At 50.5% G+C, this 13,287-nt stretch overlaps 1 protein-coding gene across 1 annotated transcript; it reads right to left on the minus strand.

Moving 5' to 3' along the window:
* Window positions 1-361: 361 nt before the first annotated feature.
* LOC125425226 (TOG array regulator of axonemal microtubules protein 1-like) lies at window positions 362-12,796 on the minus strand (the record flags this gene model as incomplete). Its single annotated transcript, XM_048482782.1, has 4 exons — window positions 12,760-12,796; window positions 8,385-8,436; window positions 2,443-2,568; window positions 362-676 (listed from the first exon to the last, which is right to left on the minus strand). Coding segments are annotated over exons 3-4 (439 nt in total), but the record flags the coding sequence as incomplete, so codon positions are not given.
* Window positions 12,797-13,287: the final 491 nt, after the last annotated feature.

The raw sequence follows: 13,287 nt of genomic DNA on the forward strand, positions 1-13,287 counted from the left end.
CCGGAATCACTGGGGTGCTGTGTGGTTTCCGGGCTGTCTGGCCATGTTCTAGCAGCATTCTCTCCTGACGTTTCGCCTGCATCTGTGGCTGGCATCTTCAGAGGATCTGAAGATGCAAGCCACAGATGCAGGTGAAACGTCAGGAGAGAATGCTGAAGATGCCAGCCACAGATGCAGAGATCCTCTGAAGATGCCAGCCACAGATGCAGGCGAAACGTCAGGAGAGAATGCTGCTAGAACATGGCCATACAGCCCAGAAACCAACAGCACCCCAGTTCAGGCTTGGTTGGTCCCTTAGCCTTTTTTTACCCCCACCCCACCCCCGGTTACCACCCTGGAGCCTGCACAAGGCCGTTCTCACCTGGACTTTGACCTGCATCCCCCGCTGCGACTGGGCCGGAGAACTTCTTCTGGGGCGCAGGCTTCAGAAGCCCGTCGAAGCTCTTCAGGGGCCAGGAGTTTGAGAAGCTGATCCCGTGGCCCGGGGACTTCTTCAGCTGGTCCGCAGGCGGGGAGGCGTGCTTCGGGCTGTGCCGGGGGGAAGAGAAGGGGTGGGATGGAAGGATGAAAGCCCCGGGGCTGGTGTGTGAGCCCAGGAGAGGCGGGGTGGGCTCGGGCGGGCTGCAGAAGGTCCGGGGGGGCTTGCTGGTGAAGCTGAGACTGGCCCGAATGGAGTCTGTGGGAGAAAGGCAGAGTGTAAAGTACACAAAATAAGCAGAAACCGGAACAGTGAGTCATCGTACAAGCAAGACATTCCATGCTCTGTTAGCGTGGAGACCTTTTCTGTGAACTCTTAAGCGTGTCGGCCAGGAGAATGACTTCCCTTCCAATCAACTCTCTAAGCCTCAAAGTCAGCCAAGACCCTCTACTTCACTGGACCAATAAGGCAGTTGAACAAGTCCCTCAGCGTGGCGTAGTGGTTAAGAGCAGGTGCAACGTAATATGGAGAACCAGGTTTGATTCCCCGCTCTGCCACTTGAGCTGGGGAGGTTTGTTGGGTGAACCACCTTAGCTTGTGCACTCCCACACACGCCAGCTGAGTGACCTTGGGCTAGTCACAGCTTTTCGGGGCTCTCTCAGTCCCACCCACCTCACAGAGTGTTTCTCGGGAGGAGGGGGGAGCTAAAGGAGATTGTAAGCCCCCCTGAGCCTCCTTACAGGAGAGAAAGGGGGGATATAAATCCAAACCACTACTACTATTACTCCTCCTCTGCTGCTGCTTCTATCTCTCTGAGCTGAGGGCACTTTTGGAATCTGGATACGGGACAGTGGACAGCCCACAAGATGTCAGGGAGGGGAGTTGGGCACAGCAGCTCTCCAGCCTTTCAGGAAGAAGCTCTGTCTAACAGGATGCCTTTCTGAGTGAACATGATGCTTCAAAATACTCCCTTGCGTGCGTGCAGCTTGCCTTAAGAACATAAGAACATAACAACTAGCCTGCTGGATCAGACCAGAGTCCATCTAGTCCAGCTCTCTGCTACTCGCAGTGGCCCACCAGGTGCCTTTGGGAGCTCACGTGCAGGAGGTGAAAGCAAGGGCCTTCTGCGGCTGCTCCTGAGCACCTGGTCTGCTAAGGCATTTGCAATCTGAGATCAAGGAGGATCAAGATGGGTAGCCACAGATCGACTTCTCCTCCATCAATCTCAGTATTCAGGTTAAATTACCATGTTGGCACTTTGCGATAAATAAGTGGGTTTTGGGTTGCAATTTAGGCACTCGGTCTCAAAAAGGTTCGCCATCACTGCTCTATGTCTTAAAGACTCGGAACTCCTACTACTCAAAAACATTCCCTTATGCAGGGATCTGCCACTGCTGCCCCACTGGGGGTGGGGAGGGCAGAGCTCCCTGGCCTGTAAGGGCCTTTCCAAGGGAGGAAGCAGAGGTATTCGCTGAGGACAAGAGAGGGGAGGCCTTCACTGTATTCAACTGAAAGCCTGCCCTGATTTTCAATCCTACGGCTTTGGAAGGCACAGTTCCTTTGGAAGCCCCCCCCCCCCCCCTTTAGAACATCTGTGGATCCTGCTGTCCCCCTCCCTTTTGTTTTAGGGGACTTGATAGTAGGTGCCATCTATTATGTTGATTTTAGTATGCTTCGTTTTAGTGGGATGGGGTTATTTTATATAGAGCCAAAAATTAACTAATATTGAATGGATTTTAGCCTTTGATCTATGTGCTCTATTTCTGTTTCGTTGTTCACCGCCCTGAGCCATTCGGAGGACGGCGGTATAGAAATATAACCAATAAATAAATAAAATAAAAAAATATTGTTTGTATTATTCTACCTACAGTACTGTCCTTTGCACAAGGCCAATCAAGGGGGCCTCTGGCAGCTGAGCAAGAGTGCCTATTCCGCTGGGGATCTTCCAAAACTGCCGCCAGCCAGAGCCCCCGCTTGCAGGAGAGCGTTTGCCCAGATTCCCCAGGCGGCAGCTGTTCAGGTACCTGTCTCGTGCTGGTGGTTATTCAGCCCCAGGAACTGCAAGTCAGAATCCACGCTGCCGCTCTTTCCGCGCAAACTCAGCAGCCCGGGTTTCCCCGACAGCGGAGGCTGGTGAGAAGCCATCATGCCTGCCAAACACAAAGGAGAGGCCACTCGATCACAGTTTCCAGCCACAGATATTTAATGGGTTCATTGAAGAAGAAGAAGAAGAAGAAGAAGAAGAAGAAGAAGAAGAAGAAGAAGAAGAAGAAGAAGAAGAAGAAGAGGAGGAGGAGGAGGAGGAGGAGGAGGAGGAGGAGGAGGAGGAGGAGGAGGAGGAGGAAGAGGAAGAGGAGGAGTTTGGATTCATATCCCCCCTTTCTCTCCTGCAGGAGACTCAAAGGGGCTGACAATCTCCTTGCCCTCCCCCCCTCACAACAAACACCCTGTGAGGTGGAAGGGGCTGAGAGAGCTCCGAGAAGCTGTGACTAGCCCAAGGTCACCCAGCTGGCGTGTGTGGGAGTGTACAGGCTAATCTGAATTCCCCAGATAAGCCTCCACAGCTTAGGCGGCAGAGCTGGGAATCAAACCCGGTTCCTCCAGATTAGATACATGAGCTCTTAACCTCCTACGCCACTGATGCTCCTAAAGAAAACAAAACACGTTCAGCTTGGTCCTGGGAATTTCACATCCGTTTGTAGAATTTGAAGGAAAGAAAGAGAAGGGATACTTTTGGCACTCGTTCTGCAAAAGGTCCCAAGGATGCAAAGGACCCCCCCCCCCCCCCCCCGGGCAACCATTTAGTCAGCTTCCTCCATGTTCATGGGGCAGGATAGTGCAGCCAAGAAGGTGCTTTGGCCAAGGCGCGCCAGGAGTGACACAGGAGCTGCCCACAAATACCTCCCCCTCTAATCGCACTCAGCACAAACAGGGCAAGAGGCACACACTGAAACAAAACTTTTTAAATATGCAGAATGAAAGGAAATCAGATACTCCTTTTCTGAAGAGGGCGCTTTGAACAGTCCGCCCAACCGAGCACGCTGTCAGGCGAGCGCCACGATGTGCCACAGGCAGGGAACAAAGCGTGCCGAGGCTTGCCCAGTCTTTCCGAGGGCTGTTTCATTATTCACGGGCCGCAGAAGGGATTAAGGCCGGTTACTTATTAAAGCGTTTTGTTTTAGAAGCCACCGAGTTTCAACGTTATTTCAAAATGTGCTGGCGATTCTAAGCTCTCTAAGAATTCCTTTTTTGTCGGTGAAGAGAAATTTAAGAGGTGACATGGCAGCCATGTTTAGATATTTGAAGGGATGTCATGTGGGTGAGGGAGCGAGCTTGTTTTCTGCAGCTCCAGAGACCGGGACCAGGAGTCAGGGGTTTAAGGCAGTGATGCCAGAGGTGGCACTCGGAGCCCTCTCTGTGGGCACGCGCACACAGAGGTCATCGTGGGGGGGGTGGAAAATCACCCCCCCACACACACACACACATCTAGGCTGGCCTGGGTCACTGAGCATGACATGCACACACTGCGGTGAGCAGGGAGGACTCAGCTGGCGGGCCTGGTGCCTGTGCTCCGGGTGGCTGCTGCCCAAGGAGGGGGGGGGGGGGGGCAGAGGAGGCAGGGATGCTAGACTTGCTAGGATCCTACAGCAGGCTGGCCCCTGCTCGAGCGGGTGGGGCGGAGGAAGAGGGAGCCAACCGGCTTTTTCTAAACTAAAACCTCAGCATTCAGGTTAAATTGCTGGGTTGGCCCTTTGCGATAAATAAGTGGAGTTTGGGTTGCAATTTGGGCACTCGGTCTCAAAAAGGTTCACCATCACTGGTTTCAGGTGAAGGAAAAGAGATTCCACCTAAACATCAGGAAGAACTTCCTGACTGTCAGGGCTGTTGGACAGTGGAATGCACCACCTCGGAGTGTGGTGGAGTCTCCTCCTTTGAAGTTTTTTAAAGAGAGGCTGGATGGCCATCTGCCAGGAGTGCCTTGACTATGTGTTCCTGAAAGGCAGGGGGTTGGACTGGATGGCCCTTGGACTTGAGGGGGTCTCTTCCAACTCTAAGATTCTATTATTCAAGTTTAGGATACACAAACTGGCTTCCTGTCAACAACCGTTGCCAAATTTAGGAGTGCCACGTTCACCACACAATCCTGGAGCCAAACCCCCACCACAATTTTTCTGCTCGCTGGCATCAAAATTTAGACAGGATTAGCCAAGGAGAGACATGATGGCGGCTTAGTGATAGAGAAAGTGCCCTGTTCAATTTCTGACATCTCTGCATGAACATATGAAGCCAGACCTCTGAGATCCCTGAGCCCTTTCATCCCAGTTAGAAGGCAGAAGAGATGTGGAGGTAAATGTCACGATACTAGAACCAGGGGGCATACACTGAAAATGCTGGGGGGAAGAATTCGGACTAATAAAAGGAAACACTTCTTCACACAACAAGTGATTGGTGTTTGGAATATGCTGCCACAGGAGGTGGTGATGTCCGCTAACCTGGATAGCTTTAAAAAGGGCTTGGACAGATTTATGGAGGAGAAGTCGATCTATGGCTACCAGTCTTGATCCTCCTTGATCTGAGATTGCAAATGCCTTAGCAGACCAGGTGCTCAGGAGCAGCAGCAGAAGGCCGTTGCTTTCACCTCCTGCACATGAGCTCACAAAGGCACCTGGTTGACCACTGCGAGTAGCAGAGTGCTGGATTAGATGGACTCTGGTCTGATCCACCAGGCTCTTTCTTATGTTCTTCTTAATGTGCATTCTAATCAGCCAGGCTAGAACAGAGGAGGACTACTTAGGGCAGGAAAAGAACACCAGAGGAGGAGACAGGACTCCTATGTAGCAGTTCTACTCAACGTAGCTCCAACAATCCAACTGGGGTGGGGGCAAATCCAGTGGTGGAATTCAGCAAGTCTGCACCACTTCGGTAGAACCGGTTGTTAAAATGGTTCTTGCAAACAACCAGTTGTTAAATTATTTGAATCCCACCACTGCCAAATCCCCCTCCGGAGTGTGCATTCCGCTGGAGCAAGGGGCAAATGCACCAGCAGAGGCGCAACATCCCCGCCTGGTGGGTGCCCCGGGGGCGGGGCCAATCTTGGCCTCCTCTGCTCAGTTGGCCCCCATGTGCCATGTGGAGAAATGTCCTGATTTTTGTGCCATATCTGTTTTCCTTTATTGGGGAGTTCTGGGGGTGGGATGGGGGGTGTTTTAAATTTTTCAGGCTTCCCGTGCTGCAGGAAAGCCTATCACAGTGGGGGTGCATAAGAACATAAGAACTAGCCAGCTGGATCAGACCAGAGTCCATCTAGTCCATCTCTCTGCTACTCGCAGTGGCCCACCAGGTGCCTTTGGGAGCTCACGTGCAGGAGGTGAAAGCAATGGCCTTCTGCTGCCGCTGCTCCTGAGCACCTGGTCTGCTAAGGCATTTGCAATCTCAGATCAAGGAGGATCAAGATTGGTAGCCAAACATTGACTTCTCCTCCATAAATCTTTCCAAGCCCCTTTTAAAGCTATCCAGGTTAGTCCATAGAAAGCAGACCAGTTCCAGCTACAGAAGTGGGCAGAATGGAGTGGAAATGCCCGGTGCCCTTTGCAGTACATGTTATAATACCTTCAGCCACAAACAACAAAGACTATAGGATGTTGTGGGTTTCCCGGGTTGTATGGCCGTGTTAGTAGTACAGATGTAGGCGAAATGTCAGGAGAAAATGCTAGTGATTCGTGAAAGCCTTCGACACTACAACAAAGACTATCTTAACACTCAAAGCAAGCAAATCCATATCCCCCTCCCCCAGAGTTCTATCAGTCAATAATGAAGAAGGCTAAACAGACCTGACAATCCAGATTGTAATTTATTTTATTTTTTATCTATATATCAGATTTAATATACCACCCCACCCCCAAAGGGCTCTGGGCGGTGTACAACCAATAAAACAATCACATTAAAATACCAGTTAAAAAGTAATTAACAGCCAGCTCCAACCTCCATCTTAAAATCAGATGATGACATAAACAATGGACTCATCGGGTGGGCAGCATAATACGGACAAGCCCCCAAGGTGGGATATGGGGCGCAGAGGATGGCACCTTCAACGGCCGACCTCCTCAAAGGCCCGGCAGAACAACTCCATCTGACAGGCCCTGAGGAACCGTTCTAGGTCCCGCAGGGCCCGGACGGCTGGGGGTAGAGTGTTCCACCAGGTTGGGGCCAGGACACTAAAGGCCCTGGTCCGGGTAGAGGCCAACCGTACCATGGAGGGGCCTGGGACCACCAGCAAATTGGCCTCTGCTGAACGCAGAGGTCAAACAGGGACAGACGGTCCCTAAGATATGAAGGTGAAGCAACTGGGAAAAGCTTGTCTTTTAACCCAGACTACCCCAAGGGGGAAACCACCAAGCAAGTCCAGGGTTAACACACAGAGGCAGACAATGGAAAATCGCCTCTGCATGACTCTTGCCTTGAAACCTCCATGAGAGTCAACAAAAGTTAGTTGCGATTTGATAGAACTGAATGATCATTGTTGTTATTATTTAATGCTATTCCTTCCAAAACCTTAAGAAATGTGGGTCTTCTTTCTTCTAAGCAGCAGTGGCGTAGGAGGTTAAGAGCTCGTGTATTTTATCTGGAGGAACCGGGTTTGATTCCCGGCTCTGCCGCCTGAGCTGTGGAGGCTTATCTGGGGAATTCAGATTAGCCTGTACACTCCCACACACGCCAGCTGGGTGACCTTGGGCTAGTCACAGCTTCTCGGAGCTCTCTCAGCCCCACCCACCTCACAGGGTGTTTGTTGGGGGAGGGGGGAAGGGAAAAGAGTTTGTCAGCCCCTTTGAGTCTCCTATAGGAGAGAAAGGTGGGGTATAAATCCAAACTCCTTCTTCTCTTCTTCAGTTTAGGAGGCATTAAGGAGAATCCTGAGAGATCTTAAGGAGCAGCAGTGGCATAGGAGGTTAACAGCTCGTGTATCTAATTTGGAGGAACCGGGTTTGATTCTCTGCTCTGCCTCCTGAGCTGTGGAGGCTTATCTGGGGAATTCAGATTAGCCTGGGCACTCCCACACACGCCAGCTGGGTGACCTTGGGCTAGTCACAGCTTCTCGGAGCTCTCTCAGCCCCACCTACCTCACAGGGTGTTTGTTGTAAGGGGGGAAGGGCAAGGAGATTGTAAGCTAATTTGAGTCTCCTACAGGAGAGAAAGGGGGATATAAATCCAAACTCCTCTTCTTCTTCTAACTGGCATGAATGAAAATGACAAATAAGTAACAGAAACAAAAAAAGAAAAGGTTCCTTTGGACTCAGAAACCGTGCTGTAGACCAAGAGTCCCTAAGCGTGCTGAGCATGCAGTCCCTTTTGGTATGCTAACAAAGGGTCGTGCCCACTTCTAGGAAAGGCTGCTGGGGGAGGGGGGACTGGCTCCTCGCTTTGGGAAGAGATGTGGTCGGGGTTCAGTTTGCAAAGGGAAGGGAGGGTTTGCCCCCTGCATTGACACAGAGAAAGACTGAAAGTCGGCACCTATCTCAGCCAGCCACAGACGTGCACAAATGACGCTGCTGCTCCCAAAGAGCTCACAGGCTGGATCCCAAACCCGCTGGACTTTTGTTCCACTGAAGACCATTTGGACTGACTCCTCCAGAAGGAAGCTGGTGACAGACTGACCGGGGGGGGGGGGGGGGGGGGTTTCTACTATAAACCATCATCAGGGTTCGGACCCATCCCAACAATTCACGCAGCAGCAGGTAGAAGAAAAGACAGCATCCAGACCAAGGGGCTTTGTGTTTGGCTTCTGACTGCTTTGGCACCTGTTGAGGCGCGAGCTCCTCTTTTCACCCAGAGCCAGCTAGACACAGGTGGAATTTTTAAGATTGCAACTCTTGTTGGACTGTCGAATTGCCTAAAGAGTCATGCTGGCTCGTGCACAACCAAAACCACTCCCGGGGCTTCATATACATGTCACACTCTGCCAACTTACCCTGAGAAGGCCTCAGTCTTGGAGAATGGAAGAAATCGTTGGACGGAGAGAGCTGGAAAAGAAGCACGAAGACGTGAAAACGCAGCGGTCACCCTAATTGTTTGCCATTAGTTCAAGATAGCTGAAGTTGGAGACTCTTTGACCTCCGTATGAACTGTTAAGTCATCAGGAAACAATTTTGACCTGGTTGGAATTCTTACATGTGCTTCTCCACCTGCCTGTGCCTCGAGAGGGTGCTCTGGAGAGATGGCACGTTCATCTCAATAAACATATAAAATGAGCACTGTCTACATTCTATTCTCCCCTCCCCTCTGTGAGCTGGTTCCCTGTGTCAACAGAGAGGCCCACTGTGCACAGATCTCCCACCTGCTCCCTCTCAAAATCGGTTCTATTTCTGAGACTCCCCCTTCTCCTTCCAACTCTCACTACAGTTACCAGTTTGCTGATGCCATAAATACCTTTCGCCGCTGCGTGTTAATTTGTAACAAACTGAACTCATTGGAATGCACCAAAAATTAATAATTACACGTTTCCTCCATTTACTGCAGGAAACAGTTTCGGACCCTGAGAGAATCACCTGGTCTTACGTTTAGCCACCTGACAAATATAGGGAACAGATAAGATTTATTCTACAAGGTCCTTTGTGCTTGTTAGAGATGTGAAGTTCGGGGGGGGGGGGGGGAGAACGACACAAAAATATGTGTAGGGAGGGAGGGAGTTTCACTGCCTCTCTCCCAAATTACTTTTCAAATTTTCCCATGGAAAATTGGTAAATTCTGGGGAGCACTAAAAAAAATGATTCCCCCACCCGTAAGAACATAAGAAAGAGCCTGCTGGATCAGACAACAGTCCATCTAGTCCAGCACTCTGCTACTCGCAGCGGCCCACCAGGTGCCTTTTGGGAGCTCACGTGCACCCCACTTTTGGAATGAGTGAAATACTGCTTAAAACAAGGTATAAAGTTTAACAACATCCAGACTTACTGATAAGGTCTATCTATCTGCTGCGGTTATATGAAAATGTTTTATCCAACCAGCACATTTTCTGGGGTGCTGTGTGGTTTCCACGCTGTATGGCCGTGTTCTAGCAGCATTCTCTCCTGACGTTTCGCCTGCAACTGTGGCTGGCATCTTCAGAGGATCTGATGCAGATGCAGGCGAAACATCAGGAGAGAATGAACATAAGAACAAGCCAGCTGGATCAGACCAGAGTCCATCTAGTCCAGCTCTCTGCTACTCGCAGTGGCCCACCAGGTGCCTTTGGGAGCTCACTGGCAGGATGTGAAAGCAATGGCCTTCTGCGGCTGTTGCTCCCGAGCACCTGGACTGTTAAGGCATTTGCATGGGCTTGAACACGACCATACAGCCCGGAAACCACACAGCACCCCAGTGATTCCGGCCGTGAAAGCCTTCGACAATACATAGCACATTTTCTTTCGTTTACTACAGAACTTGCTTTCTTCTTTCAAACTCTATTTTTCCCAGCCGATCACATGATTAAAATGAAGGAGCACCTGCGCTAGTAGCATGGCAGCAGTTTCCAAATCATTTCAACTACTGGGCAGGGTATATTTGAGGGGTTTTTCTTATTAAAAAGCATGGCACGGTAGCCACTCTCAACCTAGGCCAGGGGTCTGCAACTTGCAGCTCTCCAATTGGCCATGGTGGCAGGGGCTGATGGGAATTGTAGTCCATGAACATCTGGAGAGCCGCAGGTTGCAGACCCCTGGCCTAGGATCTGGCAGACCCAGGTGCCAATCTCCTCTCTGCCACGGAAGCTCACTGGGTGATCTTGGGCCAGTCAGACACACATTCAGTTTAACCTACTCCACAGGGCTGTTGTGAGAATAGACAACAAGTTGAGTTGCTTTGCGTCACTACTGGGGGAAAAAAGTAGGTCATAAATGAAGTAAACCAAACTAGAGTAAACTCCAGATTTACTCCACAGACTTTAAGTTGATCCAAATAGTCGGTCAAACATTCACAGCCATAAGTCAAACATTCACAGTCAAACATTCACAGCCATAAATACAATTCAGAATTGAAGCAGAGCTGTCAGTGGCGTAGGAGGTTAAGAGCTCGTGTATCTAATCTGGAGGAACCGGGTTTGATTCCCAGCTCTGCCACCTGAGCTGTGGAGGCTTATCTGGGGAATTCAGATTAGCCTGGGCACTCCCACACACGCCAGCTGGGTGACCGTGGGCTAGTCACAGCTTCTCGGAGCTCTCCCAGCCCCACCTACCTCACAGGGTGTTTGTTGTGAGGGGGGAAGGGCAAGGAGATTGTCAGCACCTTTGAGTCTCCTGCAGGAGAGAAAGGGGGGATATAAATCCAAAACTCTTCTCTTCTTCAGTGCCTTTTGCAGTAGGAATCTGTGCTCAGGCTGGAGCAATAAGGCAGTAAGAGAGCTGCAACGTCTCTCCCGAGCAGAACAGACATCACACCTGTGAGGAAGCGGGAGAAGGGAACACTCCCGCCTGTCCCTGCGCAACAGGCTGACCGCCTGACGGCTACAAAGATTGTCATGCCCTTATATAAAGCCGTGGTGCGACCGCACTTGGAGTACTGTGTCCAGTTCTGGTCGCCGCATCTCAAAAAGGATATTGAGGAGATAGAAAAAGTGCAGAGAAGGGCAACGAGGATGATTGAGGGACTGGAGCACCTTCCCTATGAGGAGAGGCTGCAGCGTTTGGGACTCTTTAGTTTGGAGAGGAGACGGCTGAGGGGGGATATGATTGAAGTCTATAAAATTATGCATGGGATAGAAAATGTTGACAGAGAGAAATTTTTCTCTCTTTCTCACAATACTAGAACCACGGGGCATTCATTGAAAATGCTGGGGGGAAGAATTAGGACTAATAAAAGGAAACACTTCTTCACGCAACGTGTGATTGGTGTTTGGAATATGCTGCCACAGGAGGTGGTGATGGCCACTAACCTGGATAGCTTTAAAAGGGGCTTGGACAGATTTATGGCTACCAATCTTGATCCTCTTTGATTTGAGATTGCAAATGCCTTAGCAGACCAGGTGCTCGGGAGCAGCATTAGCAGAAGGCCATTGCTTTCCCATCCTGCAGGTGAGCTCCCAAAGGCACCTGGTGGGCCACTGCGAGTAGCAGAGAGCTGGACTAGATGGACTCTGGTCTGATCCAGCTGGCTTGTTCTTATGTTCTTATGTTCTTACTGCAGTGAACACATCAAACATCACTGCTCTCAAACTAAAAGTGCCTGTTTGAAAACAAGTGTTTCCCTGCATGGCAAGAAAGGATAGCCTCCGAGAAAGAAAAAAGGAGTCTTGAAATGCATGTTTATCTTTCCTCTGCTGCCTGTGTCTTCACTCCAGGGCCTGCAAAACTGGCATCCCTACACGTGGGCAACTGAACTAACAAAGAACCTATCCAGGCAGAGGACTTCCAGTAAGTTGCAACATGTCTAGAGCGCAGGCTGCCTTCAGAAGACAATTAGATCTCACACCTGGGGGCAAAGCAGTGTTATCTTATCTGGAACTTGCAATTTGCCAAGCGGTTTATGCTTGACTAGACACCTACTAAAAACCTATGAATATCTCCGATAGGAGCGCCTGTTCCTTGTGTATGGCAGTCTAGGCCACACAGTTTGAAATTTTTATTATAATGGTGTTGTGGGTTTTCCGGGTTGTATGGCCATGTTCCAGTAGCATTTTCTCCTGACGTTTCACCTGCATCTGTGGCTGGCATCTTCGGAGAACAACCCGGAAAACCCGTACAACCCAGAAAACCCACAACACCCTAGTGATTCCGGCCTGGAAAGCCTTTGACAATTTTATTGTTATTTATTTATTATGCGGCTTCTATCCTGCCCCTCGACTTCAATCACCATCCTGAGCTCCCGTGCCAGTGCTGCACACGTGCACGGCACCTCAGCCCCAGGCCTTCTGTTTCCTCCTCACATGCCGAAGAAGTTCCAAGCAAAGACAGCCCTGCCCTGGCATGTCAAGCTAAAGATTACATGGCACCAAAATGTGCTCTTTCGGCTGCAGGACGGTCGCTTGGATGAATGGCAGGGCATTTGATTGAAGCAGAAAAAGAATTTTGGATCTATACCCCACCTTTCTCTCCTGTAAAGGAGTCTGAAGATTGCCTACAACAGTGATGGCGAACCTATGGCGCGGGTGCCAGAGGTGGCACTCAGAGCCCTCTCTGTGGGCACGCACAGAGTTCATCGTGGGGGGGAAATCACACACACACCCTGCACACATTTAGGCTGGCCTGGGCCACTGGGCTCAATTATTAACATTAAACCTAAGACCTAGTTTTGGAGAAGCAGTGTATGTAACCCCGTTAAGCGCTGTTAAATCCACTGATTTTCATGTGAAGAACTAAAGCGCAATCCTTTACCTGGGAGTAAGCTTGGTTGCTGGCAATGGGGCTTGCTTCTGAGTAAACCCTCCTAGGGTCGTGATTCACCCATTGGAGGAGTTGCACGGTTGCTTCAAAGCAAAGCCACCGACTACCGCCAAGCTTACTCCCGAGTAACGTGCACTTTGGAGCCAACGGTTTTTTTCTAAACTAAAACCTCAGTATTCAGGTTAAATTGCCGTGTTGGCACTTTGCGATAAATAAGTGGGTTTTGGGTTGCAATTTGGGCACTCGGTCTTGAAAAGGTTCCCCATCGCTGGCCTACAAGCTCCTTCCTCTCTCCACAACAGGAACCTTGTGAGGCAGGTGGGGCTGAGAGTGAACTGTGACAGGCCCAAGGTCACCCAGCAGGAACGTAGGCGTGCGGAAACACATCTGGTTCCCCAGATAAGCCTCCGCCACTCACACTGACAGTACCAGGTTCGATGCCCGGCATCTCCAGGCCAGAGATCCGACGGCAGGGGCCATGAAATTCCTCCGCCTGACTCTGCCGGCCCAAGCATCCCG

Source organism: Sphaerodactylus townsendi, unplaced genomic scaffold, assembly GCF_021028975.2.
Source record: "Sphaerodactylus townsendi isolate TG3544 unplaced genomic scaffold, MPM_Stown_v2.3 scaffold_222, whole genome shotgun sequence".
NCBI lineage: Eukaryota > Metazoa > Chordata > Lepidosauria > Squamata > Sphaerodactylidae > Sphaerodactylus > Sphaerodactylus townsendi.